Consider the following 25919-nt stretch of genomic DNA (forward strand, 5'->3'; position numbering starts at 1 on the left):
GGGGGCCCCGGGGGGGGGGGGGGGGGGGGGAAGACAGCCCAGCCTGGAGTCCCCTCATCCTGCAGAAGGTCAAGGCCCTTCCAGTTCCTCGTTTGGAAATGAAGATAACCCGTGCCGCCCACCTCCTGTCTCCACGGCAACACTGGGAGCGAGGTTGATGGTGTGGCCGGCACGCTCTGTGCTCACGGCCCCCCGACAGCCCCTTCCTCCCGTCCCCTGCCTGCCAGCATGGAGTTTTCTTTTTTGTTGTTGTTGTGTTTTTTTTGAGTTGGAGTCTCACTCTGGCATCCAGGCTGGAGTGCAGTGGCATGCTCACGGCCACCCCAGCGTCGACCCACTGGGCTCCGGCGATCCTTCCACCTCAGGCTTCCAAGTAACTGGAACTACAGGCATGTGCTACCATGCCTGGCTAATTATTTTTATCTTATTGTAGAAGCGAGGTCTCGCCAAGTTGCCCAGGCTGGTCCCGAACCCTCGGGCTCAGGCAATCCACTCGCCTCGGCCTCCCAAAGTGCTGGGTTGACAGGCTGAGCCACTGAGCTCGGCCCAGCATGGAGTTTTCTAGCAGTGCTGAGCCCGGTGCTGGGTGAGCAAGACGAGTAGTTGTTGCTGAGGCTGAATTCAGATGATCTGTGTCCAGGGCTCAGCTCTGACACAAAGTAGCAAGTGTTTCCTTTTATTTATTTTTTTCCTTTTTGAGTCAAGGTCTCACTCTGTCACCCAGGCTGGAGTGCGGGGCATGCTCATGGCCGACACAGCCTCGACCTGCTGGGCCCAGGCCATCCTTTCGCCTCAGCCTCCTGAATAGCTGGAACTACAGGTGCATGCCACCATGCCCAGCTAATTTTTCAACTTCTTGTAGAGACGAGGTCTTGCCAGTTTGCCCGGGCTGGTCTCGAACCCCTGGACTCAGGCAATCCTCATACCTTGGCCTCCCAAAGTACTGGGATGACAGGCATGAGCCACCACACCCGGCTCTATAGCAAGTGCTTTAGAGAACGCCATGGGCTGTAATGTGCTCATGCAATCACCCATCGTGACTTCCCTGGGTCTCCCTCCCGACAGCAAGCGAGAAGAATGTCTCAAAGGCTCCGCGACCGACGGCCCCTCCTCTCTCTCCCCCTGCAGGTGACGCTGGAGACTGCAGGTGCGCCGAGGGTGACCAGTTCATCAGCAGGGTCCCGGGACTGCCGGGACCCAAGGGCTTTCCGGGTGTCAACGGGGAGCCGGGGAGGAAAGGGGACCAAGGAGACCCCGGCCAGCACGGCATCCCTGGGTTCTCAGGGTTCAAGGTGAGGAACAGCGTCTCCTCCTGGCTGTTTTATCATACGCGAAGTCACCCTGAGGCCTTCCCCGGCGTCCTGTGCCAGGCTGTGACCTGTTCTTTATACTCAGCTGTAGACCAGCGGCACTCGTGTGCCCGGGGTATGGACAGGCCATTCGGGAAAACCACGTGAAGGCTGCTGGCCACCCCTCAAAGAGTCGAACCCAACGGGGCGTCCCCACGTGACCTGGGCATGCCACCCCTGGTGTATACCCAAGAGTTAAAAACACAAATACATGCAGGCCGTGTTCGGAGTGGCACTTGTCACAGCAGCCAAGAAAGGAAGCAACCGGGTATCCATTCGCTGATGACGGGAGAGCCTGAATGTGGCACGTCCATGCCAGGGGGTCTCACTCAGCGGGACGCAGGCGTGACATGAGCCTCGGTGGCCTTGTGCCCGGTGAAAGGAACACACGCTGCACGATCCTGGGATGTGACACATCCCAACAGGCCACCCTAGAGACAAGGTGGTCTGGTGGGAGGAGGGATAGAGGGAGGGATAGAGGGAGGGACCGCCCTGTGTGTTGGGGGTTTCTCTTTGATGTGATGATGTTCTGGAATTAGCTAAGAATAATGGTTGCACAATCTTGCAAAAACACTAAAAACCAGGGACTTCTGTGCTTTAAAATAGTGGATTTGGGGGCATATGATTTCTGTCTCCAAAAAAGAAGCTTCAGGTCTTGTGGATGTAAGGTGCATTAATCATTGAGGGTTCATCTCTTCAAGTTTAGTAAGAACTCACCGAGCATTTACAAAGGCTTCCTTCACCCAGTATCCAAACGAGGCCTCCAGGTAAACGGTGAATCTGCTGTGCACGGACGCCATTCCCTGTCTCTTGACCCCTGCAGTCTCAGCCGAGTGGTCTTTGTTCCATGTCTTGAGAGACGGCCACCCGGAGTAGGTCTTCTGTGCAGGGCTAAGCCCAGTAAAGATCTCCAAGTAAATTCAGATGTAGGCAAAGAAATTATGTTTGTAGTTTATTTTTTGAGCTTCGAGAACTTGGGGAGATTTCTAAAGCAAAAAGTCCATTCTTCTACATATTCAGCATTGGAGAAAGAAATTGCTTGGGACATATGGCCGAGGAATGGGAACAATCTGACTCCACACCACGAGTTTGCAACCTCGGGACTGTGGCTGCGGGAAGGCGGGACTTCCAGTGGCTTTATGGCCTGGGGGCTTTGCAGGTGACAGTGAGACCGGCAACTCCTGGCTGCTCCATGCCCCTAGGCCTTCTCAGAGAGCTGGTAGGAGAATCCAATAAAAAATAGCAGGTGCTACATGGCGTCCTGGTTTAAAAATGAGACCCTGTCCCAGCCATGGCTGTCTAAGCAGGTGACATCGCCCAAGCATTCAGAAAGAGTCCATGCAGTGGGCACTGCGGGCTTACTCGTGGCCAGGCCTAGCGGCGTCTCCAGCTATTTAAAAATGGATTGAATATGTATTAGAAGCCAAACGGAGCCCATTCTGTGCCCCCGAAATGTCTCATTTCCCCCGAGTGCACAGGCCTCCCCCGTGGTACTCCACACACCCATAGGACTCTGCCTGAGCAGAGTCTCAGGTTGTGCTTGAGGTCTTGCATCTAAGTATACATTAGTGTCTGGCGATGCTACTGCAGTAGGGATGCCTATGGCGGTTGGAGTTTTTTTGTTGCTGTTTGTTAGCATTTTTACTGATAGAGTCTGGCAGCGTGCGTGAGCTGCCCGTTCATCAAGGTGTGCTTCCTGAGTTTCGTCTGTGTGTGAGACGTTCTCCCGCTTGCCAAAAGAATGTCGCCCTTTTCTGCAAAGAGCTCAATCAATAAATCAAGTATCTGTGGAATTTTCTAGGAGAAAGGAACTCATAATCACTTGTAAGATTCCATTTCACTAAATCAGCACCCAACCCTCCCTTAGAAGTTGCACAACCCGGGTGGACCAAAAACTAGCACGTCGCGTGGATTAAAATACAACCCCGAGCCGCTCACCGCGTGTTCCTGCTCATGGAAAGAGCCACACTAGGCTTTTTTTTTTTTTTTTGAGTTGGAGTCTCACTCTGTCGCCCAGGCTTGAGTGCAGTGGCACGCTCCCGACCACCACAGCCTTGACCCACTGGGCTCCGGCCATCCTTCCGCCTCAGCCTTCCAAGTAGCCGGAACTACAGGTGCGTGCTACCACGCCCGGCTAGTTTTTGATTTATGGTAGAGATAAGGTCTTGCCAAATTGCCTGGGTGAGTCTTGAACCCGCAGGCTCAGGCAATCCACTCGCCTCAGCCTCCCAAAGCGCTGGGATAACAGACTGGCCTCCGAGCCCGGCCCACCCTAGACTTTTTGCAGCCGCAAACGTGAGTGTCCTTGTACCAAGTTTCTCTCTGAACCTTAATCTCAGCTTGGAAAACAAATGGGCTGTGAATATGATTTCTCGTTCTCAGCATTAGGTGGTCACCAATATCTGCCTGTCCTGCTTGGATGCGTGGGACTTGCTAGATCCTCAGAGATGGTGGTTTAGAGGAAGCAACCTTGAGTGTGAGGTCCATCTTCTCAAAAGCCAGAGAGTCTGTGCGTCCCTGGGGGCTTTGTAGAGATATGGGTTGTGATTCCCGTGCTTGGGCTGCGGCCCGTGCATCTGTGTCCCCAGCCGGCCCCCAGAGACACTGAAGATGAACCTGGCACCTAGGTTTCTACGGTCTCACCAGCTGTGGCTATTTATGTTACACTGTCATTCTTTGCACTTTTAACGTGAAAGAAAACACACAATTCAGTTCCTCGTTCCCACCGCCCACGATTCCAGCACTCGACAGCCATAAGGCTGCGGCCACCACGCTGGACACGGGATAGAGAGCATTTCCAGCGCCGCAGAAGGTGCTCTCGGTGGCGCTGGGCTTGGTGACGGGTGCCTGCCACGCATCCTATGAGCTGAAAAGTAGCCGTCTTCTCCGATATCCGAACAGTCTGAAGGGGGAAGAAACATGTTTGTGCGTTTGCTTCCACAGGGAGCTCCTGGCAGCACTGGCCCGCCCGGGCCCAAAGGAGCCAAGGGAGATTCTAGAACCATCACGACCAAAGGTCAGTCCTTCCATGGCCGAGCGATTCGGGATCACTTGGCCTTTCTGGGGTGCAGCTGCGTGAACAGACTCACATGCAAACCTCTCCCCAGGTGAGAGAGGACAGCCCGGCATCCCAGGTGTGCCCGGGGTGAAAGGCGAAGACGGCGTCCCTGGACGTGTTGGGCTCGACGGATTCCCGGGCCTCACAGGGCCTCCTGTGAGTAGCCGCGTCGGGGGGCGGGCTCAGCCTCTCTTCTGGTCTTGAAGCCTCCGAGAAGCAGCCCTGCTGGTGTCTGCCCTAAACCAACCCTGTGCCCAGGACAGGACCCTTCCGTTTTTAAGGAGCAGAAATTATACTGTTTAGGAAATAGCGAGTTAGGCTGGAAACACTCCCCATGGTGTGACACCAGTGAGCCCCCTACAGAGGGGATATTCTGCTTGGTTGGTGGGTTAGCTGGTTTTTGAGTCAGAGTCTCACTCTGTCGCCCAGGTTGGAGTGCAGTGGCACCATCACGGCTCACCACAGCCTCGGCCTCCTAGGCTCAGGCGATCCTTCTGCCTCAGCCTCTCAAGTAGCTGGGACAGTAGGTGTGCACCACCAGACCTGGCTAATTTATTTTTTTTTTTTAGTAGAGACAAAGTTTCACTAGGCTGATTTTGAACTCCTCCTGGGCACGAGCAATCCTCCAGCCTCGGCCTCCCAGAGTGCTAGAAGGACAGGCGTGAGCCACTGCACTGACCACAAGTGAAATATTCTTAAATGGGTGGTGGAGTCCTATTTTTTTTTTTCAGGGTAAATCATGAAACATCCAATTTCATTTCTGCAACAAACACATGGTGGCATTGGATAGAGGGTCGCTGGCAACCCGCAGAGACCTCACCTCCTTTCCCATCATAGCTCTGGAATGTTCTCTCGTGGTTCTGCAGTGCTATTTCTCGCCTTTCTGTGTTTCCTAGATTTCTCCTCCCTATGGTTCCAAGCCTGTGCCTCCTTAAGCTCTTTGTGTTAGTGTCCTGGGACTGCTGTACCCAAGTGCCACAGACCGGGTGACTTAAACGTCAGGCGTGTGTTCCCTCACAGCTCTGGAGGCCGGAAGTCTGAGGCCACGGTGTTAGCAGGGCTGGCTCCTTCTGAGGTTGTGGCGAGGAATTGTGCCAGCCTCTCTCTGGCTTCTGGAAGCTCCCGGTGCCCTTGGCGTATAGGTGGCCATCTTCCCTCTGCCTTCACACTGTCTCTCCTCTGTGTGTCTGTTCCTGGGTCCAAGGTTCCCCGTTTTATGGGGAGATCGGTCATGTTGGAACAGGGCCCGCCCTGGATCTTACCTTGATCATCTTCAAGGACCTTATTGCCAAGTAAGGTCATGTTCACAGGCACTGGGGTTAGGACCATCATTTTGGGGGGACAGTAGAGGCCATGACACTCTTCCTCCTCTTCAGAGCCTCACACCTGAATTCTGCCTGCAGCTTCCCAGCTCAACCCAGGGCTTCTTTTTATTTGATGTGGGTTATGTCTGTTGTAACAATCTTATACTTACAAAAAAGCATTTTTTTTTAGTTGGAGTCTCACTCTGTCATCCAGGCTAGAGTGCAGTGGCACACTCACAGCCTCCCAGTGTCAACCTACTGGGCGATCCTTCCGCCTCAGCCTTCCAAGTAGTTGGAACTACAGGCATGTGCTACCACATCCAGCTAATTTTTTTTTTAATTGTAGAGACAGGGTCTCATTCTGCCATCCAGGCTGTAGTTCAGTGGCATGATCATGGCTCACTGTAGCCTTGAATGCCTGAGCTCAAGAGATTTTCCCATCTCAGCCTCCCAAGTAGCTGGGACTGCAGGCATGAGCCACCACACCCAGCTAATTTTTTCAATTTTGGTGGAGACTGAGTCTCACTATGTTGCCCAGGCTGGTCTTGAACTCCTGGCCTCAAGTGATCTTCCCATGTCAGCCTCCCCGAGTCACTGAGATGACTGGAGTGGGACACTGCCCTGGCCAACACTCTTAAGTTTTAAGCTCAGTTTTTTGGGACCAGAGAGCCCAGATAGTTCTGCAATAGAGTAACTTAAAACTTTCATTTGGAAGGCGACATGGGTAAGCAAGAGGCAGGGCGGGGATCGATGGGGCAAGAGACATGACTCACTTCAGCCGGAAGAGGAAGACGACCAGTCTGTCCTGCGGGTTAACAGGGTTCCTGATTCTGTCTGTCCAGTGTGGCATGTAGCATGAGGGCTGGGGTGTGTGAACATGTGAGGGGTTTGGGGTGTGTGTAGTGTGCCGTGGGGGGGTGGGAGTAAGTGTACGAACGGTGTGCGGTTTGTGTGGTGTGTGGTCCGTGCTGGTCTTGATTCATCATGATCACAGTGGCCCTCCCTAGAGCTGGAGGCCGGTGAAGCTGTTAGCGTCTAAGGAGGAGAGCATCCATCCCGGCCATGGAGTCCAGCCCGCCCACAGTTCCCAGACCTGGCTGCCAGCCCCAGCCCAGCTATGGGCGGGTGGTCAGGGCCGCTCTGTGCCCAGAGCAGGGTGAGGGTTAGGGTGAGGATTAGTGTGAGGGTGAGGGTGAGGGTGAGCATTAGAGTGGGAGTGAGGGTTAGAGTGAGGGTGAGGTTTAGGGTGAGGGTTAGAGTTAGAAAGAGCAGCGCTTCTCCGCTTCCCATCCTCTAGGGCTAAGGGAAGGGGGAGAGAGACGGGGAGGGGCCGGGGAGCAGCCCTCCAGCCTCTGCCTGCCACCCTGCTGGGGCGTCTCCCGGCATCATGCACCTTCCTCGCCTGCTGGTATCTCTAAGCCAAGAGCGCTGTCCAGCCGTCACCACCGTCGCCACCTGCTCAGTGTGGGGCATCCACTCTGTGACCTCCGAAGGGTCCTGTGGAATGGAGCGACCCCTTGGGAAGATGCTGACACATAGGGCCGTGCCATGCAGTCGGGGTCCCACAGAGAGCCGGGGCTTGGCCAGTGACCTCTCCCCATACCACTTGCCTTGAAAACGAAGGAGAAAATTGTGTCGGTAGAAATGGACGTCCAGTTGTCATTCGAGCATCCACTTCCTCCGCGGCGGTGGCAAATGTGCTGGGGCTTGTCCTCACGGCTGTTCCACCGCTCACTGGGACACGCTCAGCATGGGGGCGGCCGTGGCTTGTGCGTGGTCACGCTGGCATCCCTCCTCCAGCCTCCCCCTCCCACCCTGGACTCCCCAGCACTGACTCTGTGGGTGTCACGGCAGGAAACCTGGTGTCTCCAGCCCCTCCTCTTTTCTGGTACCCACGCATCACCCCTTGCAGATAGGAGATAGGTCACCAGTGCCAAATGACAATGACAAAATAGTATGTCCCACCCCCAGTTGCAGAGTTCTTCCTGTGAGTGAGGGCCCTAGCTGTGCAGGGGAGCTGGCGAGTGGGACGAGAAAGATACCTCCTAGTTACACACGCATGCCTTCCAGAACCATCTTCCACCGTGTGGCTCGTGCCGTTACAAAACCTGTGGTTGACCTCCGTGACTTGGCTGGACCATGGCGGTGGCTCCTGTTCATCCCTGTCGTCTTTCTGTTCTGGATTTTCCCGCTCAGAGTCCCGGGAAATGGGGAAAGGAGGCTGGGACGTAGTGGCCGTCTTTGACGTTGGCATAGACGTTAAGAGATCCACCGAATCTTCACACAGGGTGATGGTATCCAAGGCCCCCCAGGGGACCGGGGCTATCCCGGTGCACCCGGAACGAAGGGCCTTCCAGGAGAGATGGGTCCCCCAGGACTGGGCTTGCCGGGCCCCAAAGGCCAGCGCGGTCACCCCGGAGATGCCGGCTCACGTGGACCACCAGGCTTCCCCGGCCCTCCCGGCCTCCCGGGAGCCCCAGGACAAATAGGTATGAAGGGGCCCTCTCGTCTGTCCTTCTGCGTCGTGAACGTTGTTGGGTGCCTCAGCGCCCTCCTACGTGCCCATGTGGCATGTCCCAGGGGCATCGGATGAGGATGTGCTGCTTCCCGTGTTCTTGGCACCAACGGTGGGCTTCCTGGCCTGCCAGCCTCCTCTCGGTGGGTGGAGTACAGAGCCTCTCTCTCTAGGGCTGCAGCGACAGGGGCTTTGCACAGAGGCTCAGAAGTGGACTTTGCAACTCCCCATCCACACTGCAGCCTGTCCGCCACCACCAGCTACACACACCACACACACACATACACACACACACACACACACCCATGTGCACACCCTGATGCGCTCATAACATCCAGTTATTCCAAATTGTCTCACTTTCACCATGTCTCCCCTAGACTGTGACACCGGCGTGAAGAGGCCCATTGGAGGTGACAGACAGGAGACTGTCCCACCAGGTATGTGGGGAAGCCCGGGAGGCTTCGGCACTTCCTGTCAATGAAATACTTGACCCGTCTGCAGCTGCTTGGTGAACTCCCGTGGTATGCGGGTGCAAGAAATAGTAATATACAGAAAACTTGGAACGGGTGCCCTGTCTGCTCCAGCTCAGTCTATAAAAAAAGCAAGTGCAAGAAATCATGGTGTTGTCAGAAGCAGAAGGCATCCCAATAAAGCAGTCACCAAAGCAGGGGAAGTGCCCGTTCTGATTTGTGATGTTGGTAAGAAAACATGACCAGGCACAGTGGCTCAAGCCTGTCGTCCCAGCACTTTGGGAGGCTGAGGCAAGAGGATCGCCTGAGCCCACGGGTTCAAAACCAGCCTGGGCAACTTGGTGAGACCTCGCCTCTGCAAATATATCAGACAATTAGCTGGGTGTGGTAGCACGCGTCTGTAGTTCCGGCTACTTGGAAGGCTGAGGCAGAAGGATCACCTGAGCCCAGGAGGTCAACCCTGGGGTGGCTGTGAGCGTACTACTGCACTCCACCTGGGTGACTGAGTGAGACTTTGACTCAAAAACAAAAAGAAACAGAAAATGCAATAGACAATCTCATCCTTAGAACTGGAATGTCTCATGGGGCATCCCAGCCAAGGAGTGAGTGCTCCCTGAACTGGCAACGCTGAGATGGAGACCAGGGCGGAGGGCCTAGAGGCCATGGGATGGATCTGGCACATTCTGTAGGCCTGAAGGCGTGGGAGACTTGGGGTGTAAAGACACTGTGATCGTGGTGTGTTCCCATTCTAGCCATGCCAAGATTCAAGACACGCCCAAGCCAGTGGGTAGCAAATGGGGTCAGGGTGACCAGACTGGGAAGCTATACCATTTCCCAGGCCTTTCGAGGCAGGGAGGCCACAGTACCCTGCCCAGTGCAGAAGCCACCCTGGCTGCACCTTCTGGAACATTCTGGATTCAAAGTCACAGTCTGGAATGGATGAGCCACCTCTGATGTCCTTGTCACCAGCAGAGCGGCCATTGCACGAGTGACAGCCTGATAGAGACGGAGGGACATGCAGCTAATCCTCTCTCCTGAAGCCCTTTGCCTCTGGAAAGAGCCAGTGCGTTCCAAGTCGGCTGCCAGGGCTCGTGCACTGCCAGGAGGGAAAAGGCAGGGAGAGGCTAAATCACAGCGGACGTTGGCCGGGAAGTCAGGCCAACATGGGAGCCTGGCCCGCGTTCTCAGGCAGAGAAGACCTCCATGAATTCCCATGCTTGCGAAAGCCTCTTAGACAAAGGCCGGGCAAGAAAGCACCCCATAGAAACGCTGCTGTCCCAGGCCACACCAGCCAGGGCGCCTGCACCCTGCTTTATTCTGTACTTCTCCAAGCAGCTAATTGCTGTGGCTCATTCTAAGAGTATTCAAGGCACAAAAGGAGCAGTTGAAGAGCTCCTTTGGAAATCGCAAGCCGTCTCCATCCAGGGAAAGATGCTTCCAGACAAAAGAAAAATGTCCACGCAGGCAGACTGGGGCAAACCCAGATTAATTGGGTTTGTGAGAGTCCGTTGCCCTCTGAGAGGGAATGAGCCATTTGCCACCAGATTTTATTTGACTAGATGTGCTTAATTTGCATTTTATATTAATTTTCTCTTTTCATTACACAAAGAAATTTAACTTTTATTTATATCAGAACCAAGATTAATTAAATCGTTAGATTGTTCTGATCATAAAACGGTAGCCAGTCTGCACGGCTGATGCTTTTGACCTTGGCCAATCCCCCAAGGTCATGATGCTTGAGCTCATCTTGTCTCCTCTCTCTCTGCAGGCTGTGTCGGAGGGCCCAAGGGATTGCCAGGCCTGCCAGGACCCCCGGGCCTCACAGGTAAGGCGGCAGGACCCGGGAGGACACCCAGCCTTCCATTTTTCCTCTCTGTCCATCCCCCCCCAGCCCCTCTTCCCACCCCAGACTGGCCGTGTCCAGCATCCCAGCTCCCTTCCACAAACCAGAGTCACTCCTGCAGGAAGCCGACACTCACTCCCAGCTGTAGAAAGATGTGCCTGTTCACTGACACTTGGTAGAGGTCAGGCTGGAAGAGAAGTCCAGTCATGGCCTTCAGGGACACCCGCGGGGCAGAGACCAAAGCCCCTGTTTATGTAGGGCACACACTTCTGTATGCATTAGTATTCTGTGCCTTTCCATCCCAGGGAAGAACCTGTGGAGAGGATTCTTTCTCTTGGGCTTTGATTGACAGGAACAGAAATGAACAGGGCGCGGTTTCTTTTTCTTTGAATAGCTTTAGGGGGTACAGATGGTTTTTGGTTACACGGATGCCCTGGGTGGCAGCAAAGAGGTCTGGGCTTTAGATGTCCGCACCACACACTGAGTGTCCACAGTGTGCCTGACCTTCTCGGGCCTCATCCTGGGGGTCGCGAGAAAGGGTCTACCCAGCTCAAGCCCCCCTGCAAAGCATCCGTCTCATATCTTGACACTACTCTGGGATCTGACAGAGGCAGAGATGAGGGGCTGTCCCCACCGTCCCCCGTGCTAGGACCCCGCACTGTCAGTCTGAAGAGTGCGCCCCCTGTGGGAACGCTCCCAGTGTCTCAGAGGACCAGGGAGGACCAGAAGACCTCAGGCCGCAGTTGCATCTCCTGGCGGGTCTCTGGCAAAGGCCTCAGCGCCCATGTCTGGGTTTCTGGGGCTCCCGGGTCACGCCCAGGTTCCCCCTGCAGGGCAGCCCTACTCACCTGCACGACTCCTCCCTGCACTTCTGCACATGCATCCCCACTTTCCAAAGGGGAAGGGATGGGTTTGTGACAAACACCAGCCCCTTAACTCTCGGCACATTCGTGGCACTCACGTCCCGGGCCACACAAGGCTCAAGTGTTTGACCAGAGTTTCCTCACAGCGCTCCACGAAGCAGGCATCATCATTCTCCCCATTGTACAGATCAGGAAACTGAGGCACAGAAAAGTTCAGATACCTGTCCAAGGTCATAGAGACTAGGTAGGACCAAAATTCGCAGCCAGGCATTCTGACCCCTCACCCAAAACCCTCTGTTAATCCACTATAGAATCTTGAAGTTGGATGTTATTCTTCTTACAGTTTGAGTCCTTGCACAGGATTTTAAACACTGAAAGTCATTCTGCATTTCCTGGGGTGCTGTTTTAGGGTTCACATCCCCCCACCCTCATCATTTCCCAGTTTCATGAGAGACCACATGAAGTCAGGGGCCACACGTGGCCACAGCCATCCGTCCTCGTGGGACTTGATGTGGTCTGTGGCTTCTTTGGGCGTTTAGGTGCCAAAGGCCCCAGAGGGGTGCCAGGATTCTTGGGAGCGGATGGAACACCGGGACTCAAGGGCCTCCCGGGAGATCCCGGTCGTGAAGGATTCCCAGGACCCCCAGGTAAGTCAGGGATCGGACCTCCATGGGGCCTCAGAGGTTCGTGAAGGGACTTGTGTGTGTGTGATCAGGAACCCCCCAGCTCTGGTATCTTCCTGTATTTAGAAACTATTTCGACAGTACCTGTCGGCTTTTGTGCTTGTTCTTGGGAGGTTCAAAATTCTTGACTTTTTAATCACTTAATTCCATGCTAGATTTTTGCAAAGGACACCACAGACCTTGTAGGAAAAAAAGAGACAGGCATTGCAGAAAGATTGTCCTCTGATTGGTATTAAACATTCTGAGGACAACCTCATCATATCCTGTCTCAAGATGATCACTAAAGGAACAAATAGTGCCCTCCTGACAGACTCCAAGTCTAGTGCTCACTCACCAGATACCACACAAGGAACATCTTTTGCTTTTTGAGGCCTTACCCATGCAAGCTTCAGTTTTCAGCCTGTCTAGGGTAAATGACTCGAACCATTCCATCGCCATTTTGACACAGCAAAGAATTGCAGAAGCCACCATGGCTGAAAGAGCTTGAACGTGCGTCCCATAATGCACCATGGTGTGGAGAGCTTGTGCCCAGCCGGCTCTGTAAAACAGTCTGGCGTCTCCAGGCCCAGAGCACATTGTGGTTGTGACACAAATGGTGTTGAGAGGGCCTGACCGCACCCCCTTGATCACAGGCACATGAGTTTTCTGCTGGGTTTATCTACCTAAGACTGTCAACATCATGACGGCCAACTTTTCACCCAGGGCAAAACACCCTTCCACAGGGCCCTGGGCGGGTGCTCCAGTCTCTGCTGGAATCACTCATATCAACCAGGACCTGTGGGACACTGGCACCCTCTTGTTGCTAGAAGGTTCCTTCCTCTTTGGAAGACAGTCTGCCTCCCGGTGAGTGCTCACAGGGCTGTCCTTCGAGCTACATGGCTGACTTCCTTGTCACCCATGCACCGAGAAAGGTCACATCTTCCTTGGCGTCTCATGGGCGGCAGACCCGGCCCCATCCCCTGCCCTCGGAGTTCTGATGGTCCTGGAACTTGTCAGCATTCCTTCCAGAAGTGAATAGAATGCTCCCCACGTCAGGAATGTCACACAGAACAGTGAGACGTTGTGTCCTTCGCTTTAGACACTGGGCCAATGTTTTCAGCCAAGAGTCATTTAAGCCGCCCCCTCCCTGGCCTGCCCGTGGTTCACCGACCTAAACCTGACCGTGGAGTTGGGTGTGAGTGCCGATGGATTTTCTCTCTCGGAATTCAGTGTTGCAGCCTGTAGAGACTTGCAGGGCCTGGCCCTGTGGCCTATACACATGTTACACGTTACTCTGTGATTGTGTAAAACTGGGACGCTTGCTTCCTGCGTCTTTATCAAGGCACCAGTAAAACACCTGCACAGGAGGAAAGCAAAGGGAAGTTCGCAGCCCTCCACCCCGGAGGACGGTCTGTGCTGTTGGGAGTGTCTAAATGTTTAGAAATCACAGCACTGCCAACTCTGGCAACTTCACGCATACACGCTGAAGTGCACCTTGTTTTGAGAGCAGGATGGTCATCGATGGATGGCTTCTTGAGTGCCACGACAGCTTCCCGGCAGTCATGGCTGGCATGCACAGAGTCATACCCAGGGTGCTTCTGGAGTGGAGACAGAGTGGGCTGTGCCCGTCAGCAGCTGGTGTGGGCACGTGCCAGTCCTAGTGGAAGGTCTGTTCCATCTGGAAATGTAAGGCCCTCCATGAGCGGGGGGGTTGGGTAGGTCAGAGGAGAGGGGAGGTAAAGAGTGCATGTCACTCTTTGTGGCGCTGAAGTATACCCCACGCGGAAAACGGGAGAATGCCCGGCTTCAAAGATTGCAAAAGACAGAGCGTCCATTCCTGATGTAAGAGTCACAGGTGCAGACCTCAGTGCACAGCTCCCAGGGGCACTGTTCACAGTTCCAGGAAGGCCAGGTCTCCGCCTCAGGGGACTAAGTCACACCGTTCCTCTCAAGGCCCAGCTGAGCAGCGTCGGGTTAGTCCAGAGCCTGTGCTCTGGCTTCCAGCTTGGACTTGCCGGTCACCTGGCTCGCAGACGGGGTCAGCCTTACTGGCCAGGGGAGACCAAAGCCCTGCTCCCTGGATCTTTTTGCTTGGATGTGCTGTGCAGGATGGGTGGAAGCTTCCTTTTAGGGCGTGGAGCCTGCTGGGACGTGACCCTTTCCCCAGAACCACTTCCCAACTGCAGGCTTCTCTCCCACACCCACCGCTGAGGGGTTGGTGACCTCAGGGCCTCTCCTCCGTCACTCGTGACTGTCAGTTGTGGGAGTTCACTCTGGGGCCATGTCGGGACCGAGTGCTGGCAGGGGAAGTGACTGATGAGGTCATTTGACCAGTGGCACCCACGAAAGGCACATGACAGCCACCATCTCTACACCCACAGATAGTACTACATGACCTTCCCACAAGGTGACAGTAGTGTTGGTTCCTCTTCTAAGCATTTCCAAACCTCAGGATGACCAGGCACTGGTCACCAGGGAGGCGGTCTAGGGAGGCAGGTGTTGGCTCTGATGGCTCTGGTCGTTATGGTCAAGACTCAGGCTGGGGCTAGAGTTAGGATCAGGACTAAAGCTAGGAGTTAGCGTTAGGGTCAGGGTTAAGGGTTAGGATCAGGGTTAGGGCTAGGGGTTAGTTAGGGTCAGGGTTAGGGGCTAGATTTAGCATCAGGGTTAGGGCTAAGGGTTAGTGTTAGGGTCAGAGTTCGGGCTAGGGGTTAGAGGTTAGAGTTAGGATGGGTTAGGGGTTAGAGTTATGGTTAGGATAAGGGTTGGAGTTAGGACCAGGGCTAGGGGTTTGAGTTAGGGCTAGAGTTTATGGTCAAGGTTTAGGGTTAGGTGTTAGGGTTGGGGTTAGAGTTTGGTTTTAGGTTTAGAGTTAGGTTTAGGGCTAGGGTTAGGGATTAGAGTTAAGATTAGGGATTAGAGTTAGGGTTAGGGTAAGCGTTAAATTTAGGGTTAGGGTTAGGGTCTGGGTCAGGGTTAATGGTTAGATTTAGGGTGAGAGTTCGGCCTAGAGGTTAGAGTTAGGATCTGAGTTAGAGGTTAGAGTTAGGGTGGGTGAGGGGTTAGAGTTAGGATTAAGATCAGGGTTTGATTTAGGGTCAGAGTTAGGGCTGTAGTTTTGAGTTAGGACTAGGGTTTATGGTCAAGGTTTAGTGTTGGTGTTAGAGTTAGGGTTGGGGTTAGATCTAAGATTAATTTTGAGGTTAATTTTAGGCTAGGGCTGGGGTTAGAGTTAAGATTAGGGGTTAGAATTAGGTTAGGGTTGGTGTTAGATTTAGGGTTAGGGTTAGGATTAGGCCTAGGATTGGGGTTAGGGTTAGGATTAGAGTTAGGGTTATGACTGGGTTTATGGTTATGGTTAGGATTAGTGTTATGGCTGGGGCTGGGACTCGGCCCTGGTCTCATCTCTCTGGGATTTCCTGTCACACTGCTCTGTTCCTCCCTGGCACACACAATCAGGAAGTTTCCACAAAAGTTATTCCTTGGAGGTTATTTGCATGCATGGCGCACCCTTGAATCATGTGGACATAAGTCTAGGAAACAGTTGTTCTTGGGTCTTGTCCACCTCCCTAAGCTTTAGGACTGGGGGCCGTTGGCTGAAGGAGGGAGGCAAAACTTGCCTGCAGGACGATGACATGGTGAGGGGTCCCAGGCTGGACCTTGAGTGAAGGGCTCCTCCTAGAACCCGCAGCGGGGTTTGTTGTCATAATGCCGACTTGTGGCTTGGGGCCCACCCTCGTTTCCTTTCAGGCTTCATCGGACCCCGAGGATCCAAAGGCACAGTGGGCCTCCCTGGCCCAGACGGATCCCAGGGTTCCGCTGGCCTGCCAGGGCCAGCCGGGCCTCCCGGGGACAGGGGGCTTCCTGGTAAAGTCCTGGGTGCCCAGCCCGGGCCCCGGGGAGACGCTGGCCTGCCTGGCCACCCCGGGCTGAAAGGCATTCCCGGAGAAAGAGGCCCACCCGGATTCAGAGGTGAGTCACACGTCAAGGGGTTGGAGGGGCCTGGTCCCAGTCACACTGGGCTCCCAAGGGCAGGCCCGGACTCCCTCCCGGGGATTTGGTAAGAAGCAACCATGCTGCACGGTCCTAGTCTGGCTTTTTTTCTTCCCACAAATTCCAGCTTTCCTACGAATGTTTTCATGATGATATCATGTTTTCCTTCCATAGCTTGTGGGGTATGGAGACCTTTTACAAGTACAGATTTACTAATATGCTCTGTTCTCAAGTTGCACATACCTCACCAGAAAAGGTTCATTGGTTTATGTTTTTTGGGGGAGGGGTGGTTACTGGGGGTCTCCCTGTGTCACCCAGGCTGGAATGCAGTGGCATGATCACGGCTCACCACAGCCTCCACCTCCCGCGCTCAGGCGATCCTCCTGCCTCAGTCTACCAAGTAGCTGGGACTAAAAGCATGCACCAGCATGCCTAGATAATTTTTTTTTTAATTTTTTTGTAGAGACAAGGTCTCGCTATGTTGCCCAGGCTGACCCCAAACTCCTGGCCTCAAGTGATCCTCCCGCCTCGGCCTCTCAAAGTGCTGGGATTATTGGTGTGAGCCACCACCCTGCCCACTCGCTGGTTTTACCAGCAGAATCAGAGGCTTAATCAGAGGCTAAGGAGGAAAACAGGAATCATCTAGAAAACACTTAGTTGACTGGTGTAAAAAATTGATGCATTTTTTTTAGAAATGTCTTAATGTTGTTCACGATGTTATCAATGCATGGCTAGCAAAGTAGAAAGACCCCCAGGGCTTGATGAGTGACTGAGGCATCGGATGGCTTGAACTATCCAAACCGGCATGCAGCCCTCAAACCCGAGCTGCAGTGGAAGGCGGGGTCACTGAAGAGTGGGGTTTACACTGGGTGAAGCCCGTGCTGGAGGCTGCAGGGTCTTTGCCACCCGCTATTTAGAGACCCAGTGGGAAATAAATATGCGGGAGAACGGCGACTTGCTGTGTGTCAGCCGTGTCTCTGTGGACAGCACTGGCATTAGTTCCTGCTGCCTGTCCCAGGCCGAGGGGACCTCTGAGGTGCAGGAAGCGTGTCCCTCCCTGCCTCTGCCACCAGCCCACAGCAGGCCTCCAGGGCAGTTGGACGCTTGTGCAGGCGGTGCACAGGCCTCGGCTGGCAGAGTCTCTCAGAGCAGGGGAAGCCATCAGCTCCCAGCCAGGCCTCGAGGGGGGTGGGACACGGGACAGGTGACAAGACAGGCCTGTACACCTGCTGACACCGGTGAGGAGAACCCCTGTGGGTGCTGTGGTTCACGGAGAGAGGAAGACCCTGAGATGGCTAGAGTGCATGCATGCACATGCAAGCTCACAGCCACTCCTGCACACACACATGCACTTGTCACTCCTGCACACACGTAAGTGCTCACACATGATCATACACCCACACACACACACTTGCACGCACACACATGCACTCACATGCACTCACACAGAGCCCTGAACCAAGCCAGGTGTGCAGGTCTCGGATAAGATGGCCGAGCGCTGGACACCCTGTTTTGTGCCGCCTGGGTCTGCCCCTCCCAGCTTTATTTACTACCTCTGGACCATCGATGGGGCACAAGGTGCCACCCAGTGGCCGTCAGTAGAGACGGAGGGTGGGATCCCCGTGCCAGCCTACCTGGGGTACTTGGACGAGCTTCGATGCTCGTGGAAGGTGGGCACACATAGGCATCTGGCGTGTCCCTCCCCATCTGCTCTGCCGTCCAACTGCACAAGCCCCACCTGGGCTCTTCTGCACATGGGCACTTACGTAGGTTTTTTATTTTTTTTTACCTTAGCTATTTCCTGAAGACTTTAAAATGTTTGAGCATAGAAACAAACACAACCACAGGTTGCCTTTAGATGCTGTATTAAAGTCTCCACCGTGACCGGGTCACCTTCAGGACAGGTTTCACGTGCCTTGTTAGGTGGAATATTTCATTTCTAGATCCCAAAGCGTGACATTGCAAGGAACCATTTTGGTTTCAATTCAGTTTGCCAATGCCACGGGACAGACGAGGCCTGCTTTTGTTCGGCAGGCCACGCGGGGCCCGCCATGAGGACACACACACCCCCTACGTTTCTGAGCAGAACTTGCACGAGTCCACACATAGACGTCATTTAGCTGAGGGAAGGTTTTTTTTTTTTTTTTTTAGAGACAGAGTCTCACTCTGTAGCCCAGGCTGGAGTGCAGTGGTGCGTTCATAGTTCACTACAGGCTTGAACTCCTGGACTCAAGTGATCTTCCTGCCTCAGCCTCCCAAGTAGCTGGGACCATAGGCATGAGCCACCACACCTAGATATTTTTTTTTAATGATTTCTATAGAAACAGGGTCTTACTGTGTTGCCCAGGCTGGTCTCAGACTCCCGGCCTCAAGCAATCCTCAGCCTCCCATAAAACTGGGATTACAAGCATAAGCCACAGTGCCCAGCCAGAGGGAAGTTGATTTTTAGCAGTTGTTCCTTTTTTAACAGATAATCTATAAATGGACACTGACCTGGAATATTCCGTTCCCAGAAAGTGATCACGTAAACAGCTGAAAGAGCAAAACACCCAGTGCCTGACTTTTGCAAGATCCCTAAAGTAGCAGCAATCCTTTCTCTTTTTTTTAAGTGGGATAGCAGGATTTATTGAGAGGACAGAAAACCTCCCACAGTGGGAGGGGCCCCAAAGGGGTTGCCAGCAGCAATCTTTACAAGTGCGTTTACCTGCGACCTGTGCTGTCTGCTTCTGGGAGGGCAAGCACTGTGGTGTCACGCCCAGACCGTCCTTTGCCCCCTCGGCCCCTGCTCTGGCTGCCTCTCATGCTCCGTGCTCTCGGTTTCCCCCGTGGCCTCCCAGTCCATTGGCTGGGCATGCTGAGTGGCACCTGCCAGCCCCTGCCCCCACCCTCGTGGAGAGGACCTGACGTCCCTGTAAGTCCTTCCCGCCTGCAAGGCTGCCAACCTGCTCTGGCAAGACCATGAGCGCCCACCTTCTGCTCCAGCAATCCCGTCTTCCCTGGGCTCTTCATCCTAAACATAGAAAACTTGAACAGCAGAACTGTCCTCCTTCCCCAGGGCCGTGGGAGTAGGTGAGAATGTGTATCCATGAACTTCAGGAATCTCGGCTCCAGACATCTCGCTGGAGTCCACTTCCAGCTCACCCAGCGTCTCTCTTGCTGCTGTTTACACAGACAATGGGAGAGTCAGGACCCTGACCTCAGGGGCTATCTTGATTCTAGGCTGACCCGGTCCCTCTAGTCTCTGTCTCCCCTCTTCTGTCACCCCATCTGCCTCCCTGTCTCAGGCCACACCTGCAAGATGGTTGTGGGCTACATGAGAAAGTGCCCAGAGAGTCACTGTAGGAGCAGGCATTGCTACAGTACTCATTCAGGTGGTACCTATAACAAGCTGTGAGCTCTAAAAGGGGCGTAAATGCCTCCATATAAGGCGGTCCAGGGAGCTTGTGTTTAAAATATGTATATACTAGGAGAAAATACAAGATCATATCTTCCCACTGGATAAGACATGATATCCTAAACATAAAATCAAAATATCACACAAAGGCACATGCACACACACAAATACAAAAAATTAGTATACAAATGTCAATATTGTACACATCATACACAAAATTGAACTTTGAACAACAAAGTAGAAGAAAGTTTACAATAGATATGAAGGAACGTTAGTCAGCAAAGATGGGTTCTAAAATCTATTAGAAATGTACCAAAATCCCCAAAGAAAAAGATAAGCAAATACTTAGAACTTCAGCAAAAAGCAAAAACTAGGAGAAAGAGCTGTCGCTGATACACAGGTTTCGCCCATCGTGTTTGCTGATTTCTGTTTTGTCTCAGTGCCACACTCCATGCTGAGAAAACACAGGTCGGATAAACTGGTGATGTTTTTAAAACATTGTATTTGTGTGGCCTTTGGCCCACAAAGTCAATTTCTCTGGCGGTTTCCCAAAGAAATTATCTACAACCTGGGTATAGATATACCCCCACAAACGCCAAAACTGTTCCTCGCAGCTCTGTTTGTGATCATGAAGGAAGAGGGGAGAGGGGTGAGGTACATTGAACATCTCCATACAATGGAGTTTTATCATGCAGTCATTTTAAATGCTTGCAAAGAATCTGTTTAAATGTGACAAAATCCTCAAAATAGAATGTCAAGTGAAAAAAAAAGGCTAGATTAAAATTGTGCTCAGAGTGCAGTATCAACTCTGCCAAGGTCTATTTCTGGGTTTATTTAGAGGAATAGAAAAAGGCAGGAAGGAAATAAAACAAGGTGTTTGTAATTATCCCCGGATGATAGTGTGAGTTTCCTGGGTTTCATCTTTTGTACGTCTTTGTATTTTCCAGATGTCCTACAACCCAGAAAATAAAACAAGTACTATTTTGATAGGATAAGGTTCTGAAGGTGGGTGTTGTCTGTGGTGAACCATGCAAACTTGACCCCACAGCTCTGGTCTCTGATTTCCGCAGGAAGCCAAGGGATGCCGGGAATGCCGGGACTGAAGGGCCAGCTGGGCTTCCCGGGGCCTTCAGGCCAGCCAGGACTACCTGGGCCTCCAGGACAACACGGATTTCCAGGAGGCCCTGGCCCAGAGGGACCCTTGGGGCTGACAGGTGCCCCAGGCCTTGGAGGTAAGACTCAAGTCCTCCCATAAATGGGCGGGCTCCTCACTGGTACCCACAGTTGAACTAGCCCTGCCATCCACAGGAGTTCTCAGACTGTGTTCCAACGAATCTCTCCAAGAGCCGCCAGGGTTCCAAACCAGTACATGTATTTTCCCAAACCAGGAAAATGTAAACAGCCTGAGAAATCAGCTCATCTTTTGTACCTGTGATCCATATTGGGGATCTAGATAAGATTTTATTGGGGGGGTGGAAGAAATTTTCGTCACTGGTGTCCAAAATCACTACCCTGATTGTGAGGAGGAGAAACTGTCTGCTGAAAGTGCATGATTTGCAAAGGAAAGGGACATGGCTCCTTCAGGAGAGCCAGGGAACAGACCAGAGGAGCAGAGGAGAGGGAGGTGAGAGGCAGTCCACGTGCCCGCTGGAGCCCCACGGACAGGCAGCACCTGCCACACAGACACTGAGGCAGTGGCAGAGCAGGACAGAAGGCAGCCGGGGGCACCATATCCCATGGGCATCGTCCAGGCGGGTAGATCGCCACTACCCAGCCCGGGACACGTTTGGCATGGCAAATGCAATTGGCGTGGCAGTGGCCCCAGGTTTCTGGACTTCACAGCCCAGTGAAATGGTCCATCGAGGTTTTGGGGTAGCCACAGGGGGTCCCAGCTATTTGGGTTGCCCAGTAAGGACAGTGCCATCACCGTGGCATCACCAAGGGACACCGTGACTCCAAAGGAGGGCAGACACAACTGCTTGGTAAGGCTCCTCAGTGGACCGTGCTGGCCTCTTCGGATCTCCCAATTTCACCAGAATTCTCTGGGTTAGCACAGATGCCAGCTCTGTGGAGGACCCCGGCCGGTCTGTGCTGGGGAACTGCTGGGCCACACACAGACCTCACTGACAGCATGCATAGCCCTCGTGTGGGCCACATGGAGACCTCACATAGACCTCACGTAGAGCACGTGTAGACCCCACGTAGACCACATGCAGACCCCACACGGGCCCCATGTAAACCATGCATAGACCTCACATAGAGCATACCTAGACTTCACATAAGCCCCATGCAGACCTCGTGGACAGCGTGCATAGCCCTCACGTGGGCCACACAGAGACCTCACATAGATCTCACATAGAGCACGTGTAGAAGCCACATAGGTCACATGCAGACCCCACATAGAATTCACGTAGACCACATGTAGACCTCACATAGACTTCATGTAGACCACACATAGGCCTCACATAGAGCATGTATAGACCTCACGTAAGCCACATGTAGACCACACATAGACCACATGCAGACCTCACATAAACTTCACTTAGACAACACGTAGACCACATGTAAACCCCACATAGACCACACGTAGGATAGGCCTCATGTAGACACATAGACCACACGTAAACTCATGTAGACTTTACATGAACCACAAGCACATCTCACATAGACTATATGTACACATCATGTAGACCACACATCATGTAGACCACACGTAGACCACATGTGGACCTCATGATGACACCATGGAGACCACACATAGTCTCACATAGACCTCACATACACAGACCACACATAGATCACACGTAGACCACACATAGACATCATGTAAACCATGTAGACCACATGTAGACCACACAAACTCACGTAGACCTCACAAACCACACACAGACGTCATGTAGGCCACATATAGAGACTCTTCCGTACACACTGGCTTCCACCACAAGGGGTCTTGCCCGTATCCCGAGTCTGGGGTGGCCTCAGGTGGGCCCAATGTCCCACGTGCCCCCGGTGCCACTGGCTTCACAGGGCAGCAGTCATGGGCAGGTTTGGACCTTCTGCTGCTGGATTCTCAAGGCCTCTCCAGTTCTCATCAGAGCGCAGGGCATCACGTGGCATGTGGCCGGCCCGTGGACAGACCCGCCCTGAAGGAGCCCACGCCTCAGCTGAGGAAAGAGTCACACGTGAGAAGGCTCTCACTGGTCAGGCCAGCCAGGAGAGTGGCCTCTGAGTAAAGACGTCTTCAGGCCACGTGCAGCGGCTCATGCCTGTCGTCCCAGCACTCTGGGAGGCCGAGACAGGAGGGACGCTTGAGCCCGGGAGTTCAAGACCAGCTTGGGCAACACAGCAAGTCCTCATCTCCACCAGAAAAAATCAGCTGGGCATGGTGGCGCATGCCTGTAGTCCCAGCTACTTGGGAGGCTGAGGCAAAAGGATCACCTGAGCCCGGGAGTTTGAGGCTACAGCGAGGTGTGATCGTGCCACTGCACTGCAGCCTGAGGAACAGAGTGAGACTTCGACTCAAAACAGATTCCCTAAGAGCATAAGAAATGTCTTCTCTCTCTCTCTCTGTGTATGTGTGTGTGTGTGTGTGTTCATCCTCTGATTTTGCTTCCTCCTCTTTCCGGCAGGTCTGCCTGGGGACAGAGGGGAGCCCGGGGACACAGGCGTCCCCGGCCCTGTGGGCATGAAAGGCGTCTCTGGTGACAGAGGAGATGCTGGCATGTCAGGAGAGCAAGGCCATCGAGGGAACCCTGGATTTAAAGGAATGCTTGGGATGCCTGGCACCCCTGGGCTGAAAGGTAATTGTGTGACCGTGGCCAGGTGGTCACCTTTTCAGGGGGTTGGGCCAGTGACACTCCGAGCCAGGGCAGCTCTGCTATGCACTGGGGACTGTCGGGAGGCTGGCCTCACACACCTGCTTGCAGGCCTGAGGCCTCAGGACCTCCCCACCCAGGAGGCAGCAGCCCAGGAAGGCTGACTGCCACTACCCAGACTCAGGTGGCACCCAAGAGCCTCAGAAAGCCAGTGTGTTACCTTACCAAGAGAGACGGCTCTTGTCCGAGAAATGGACTTAGCACCTGCATGGGGACACGGGGGAGGAGGCCCACCCAGGAGGCTAGATCTAGAGCCAGAGGCTGTTGGGTAAAAACAGAACTGAAACGTCTCTCTGGAGTCCTGCATCACTCCCGGTGTGCCTCTGGACTTCTCCGTGATGGCCGTGTTCCTGGTCCCCTTCCACACTCCGTCCTTGCCTCCCTGCCTGACTCTGTGACTTCCCAACGCCCATGCTGAGGACAGACTGACTCTGTAATCCTGTCTGTGGACACAGAGGTCACGGAGAAACATCTTTAGCACCTGGTGGCCCGGAAATGCCCATTTGGGGCTCAAATCACTTGGATCCCACTGTCCCCGTCATGGGGACGCGAGGCAGCCCTTTCCTGGGCATTTCAGCCCTGCCTAACCCCTCACTTCTCTCTTTTCCTCTGAAGGAGACAGAGGCTCCCCGGGGATGGACGGTTTCCAAGGCATGCCTGGACTGCAAGGACGACCCGGCTTTGGAGGAAGCAAAGGAGAGGCTGGATTTTTTGGAATTCCTGGTCTGAAGGGTTTGGCTGGTGAGCCGGGTGTCAAAGGTATGCCCCTCTCTCTCTCTCAGGATCTTCCGTACGTGGGCCAGACTCACTCGTGTGTGTAACATTCTCAGAATGAATCAGACTCCACCACATCCAGGAATCCTAAAGCCAGACGCTGGTAAAACAAACAACAGACATGGCTGGGCACAGTGGTTCACGCCTCTAATCCCAGCATTTTGGAGGTTGATGTGGGATGATGGCTCAAGGCCAGGAATTTTGAGATCAATCTGGGCAACACAGCGAGACCTTGTCACTACTAAAAATAAAAATAAATTAGCTGGGTAAGATAGCACATGCCTGCAATCCCAACTACTCTGGAGGCTGAGGCAGGAGGATAGCTTGAGCCTAGGAGTTTGAGGCTGCAGTGAGCTATGATTGCACCACTGGCCTCCAGCCTGGGCAACAGAGCGAGACCTCATCTCTAAAACAAACAAACAAACAGACCAAACTAGCAATGGTGGGAAGCCTTCACCCACGCGTCAACACGCTGACAGTGATCAATAGTCCTATCCAAAGGAGACTCTTGGGGACACAATGATGGCACCAGTGAGAACCAAATGTGTCATTAAAAATGTAGTCCTCCATGCCTGCTCCATCGACAGCGTGAAGAGGGAGACCAGGTGCACAGAGGGGACAGGTGAATTCCAAGCGAGGGGAGGGCCGCATGGCTCAGGAGAGCACAGTATCCCAGGTGGAAGGACATCACCGTGCCCACTGTGTCAAGAGGTTGTGACCACAGATGAGGTGGGTGCCTCGGAGGGGAGGCACCTTGTTCACCGACGTTATTACCAACAAGTCGCATTTTCATGACAACTGTCCTGACGCCTTTGTCCCAAAAACATCGAGTGGTCCTAAAAGCACAATTCTAATTGCAAGTGCTTGGGAGGATGTGGAGAAACAGGGACCCCCACACGCTGCTCATGGGAAGGCAAAATGCTGCAGCCATTGTGGCAATTTATGTTTTTTATTTATTTGAGTCAGGGTCTCACGTTGTCACCCAGGCTGGAGTGCCATAGCATGGCCATGGCTATCGCAGCCTTGACCTCCTGGGCTCAGGCAATCCTCCCACCTCAGCCTCCCGAGTATCTGGGACTACAGGTGCGTGCTCCCATATCCAGCTCATTTTTTCACTTTTTGCAGAGACAGGGTCTCGCTGTGTTGCCCAGGCTGGTCTTAAACTCCTGGGCTCAAGTGATCCTCTGCCTCGGCCTCCCAAAGTGCTGGGATGACAGGATGAGCCATCACACCTGACCTAGTTTGGCAATTTATTAAAAAGTTAACCCAGAAATTCTACTTCTAGCTGAGGATCATTGGAAATATGCGTACGGGCAGAAACGTGTGCACAATGTTCAGTGTTCACAGCAGCGTTACCCAGAGCAGCCAAAAATGAGTCTGTCTGTGAGCGGGTAAATAAAATGCAGCACAGCCGTGCAGGGGACCATTCCACCATAAAACAGCAGGAAGTCCCACCACGTGCTACAGTGCTGGTGGACCCTGATAACCTCATGCCACGTGCGATCTGGTTCCGTTTCTGGGAAATGTTTGGAGTCAGCAAATCTACAGAGAGGAAGAAAAGATAAGGGCTCCCAGGGCTGGGAGGAGCCGTCAGGGAGGATGCTCGGGGCCACAGGGCTCATTCTCTGCGATGAAAATGTTCTCATGTGCGATCATGGTGATGCTTACACTAAAAGCCAAGTAACTGTTCTCTTTTCTTTTTTTCTTTAATTTTTTTTGGAAGATGTGGGGTACAATTCAGATTTAGGTATACAAGTGGCCATTGTTCAGGTAAAGTGTGGGCCTCCCTTTGGTCCTTACTTCACCTGGTTTGGGATCA

At 53.5% G+C, this 25919-nt stretch overlaps 1 protein-coding gene across 1 annotated transcript in view; it reads left to right on the top strand.

Annotated features, from left to right (window-relative positions):
* Nucleotides 1–25919, top strand: part of COL4A2 (collagen type IV alpha 2 chain) — a 227685-nt gene that overhangs the window by 177004 nt on the left and 24762 nt on the right. Inside the window, exons 21-31 of the mRNA XM_021706945.1 lie at nucleotides 1129–1292; nucleotides 4293–4365; nucleotides 4457–4563; nucleotides 7999–8200; nucleotides 8604–8663; nucleotides 10465–10521; nucleotides 11942–12049; nucleotides 15815–16036; nucleotides 20522–20683; nucleotides 23081–23251; nucleotides 23942–24085. Of these exons, the coding sequence (XP_021562620.1) occupies nucleotides 1129–1292; nucleotides 4293–4365; nucleotides 4457–4563; nucleotides 7999–8200; nucleotides 8604–8663; nucleotides 10465–10521; nucleotides 11942–12049; nucleotides 15815–16036; nucleotides 20522–20683; nucleotides 23081–23251; nucleotides 23942–24085 (1470 nt within the window). The remainder of the gene's footprint in view (nucleotides 1–1128; nucleotides 1293–4292; nucleotides 4366–4456; nucleotides 4564–7998; nucleotides 8201–8603; nucleotides 8664–10464; nucleotides 10522–11941; nucleotides 12050–15814; nucleotides 16037–20521; nucleotides 20684–23080; nucleotides 23252–23941; nucleotides 24086–25919) is intronic.

Source organism: Carlito syrichta, unplaced genomic scaffold, assembly GCF_000164805.1.
Source record: "Carlito syrichta isolate Samal-C Ts95f unplaced genomic scaffold, Tarsius_syrichta-2.0.1 Scaffold316219, whole genome shotgun sequence".
NCBI lineage: Eukaryota > Metazoa > Chordata > Mammalia > Primates > Tarsiidae > Carlito > Carlito syrichta.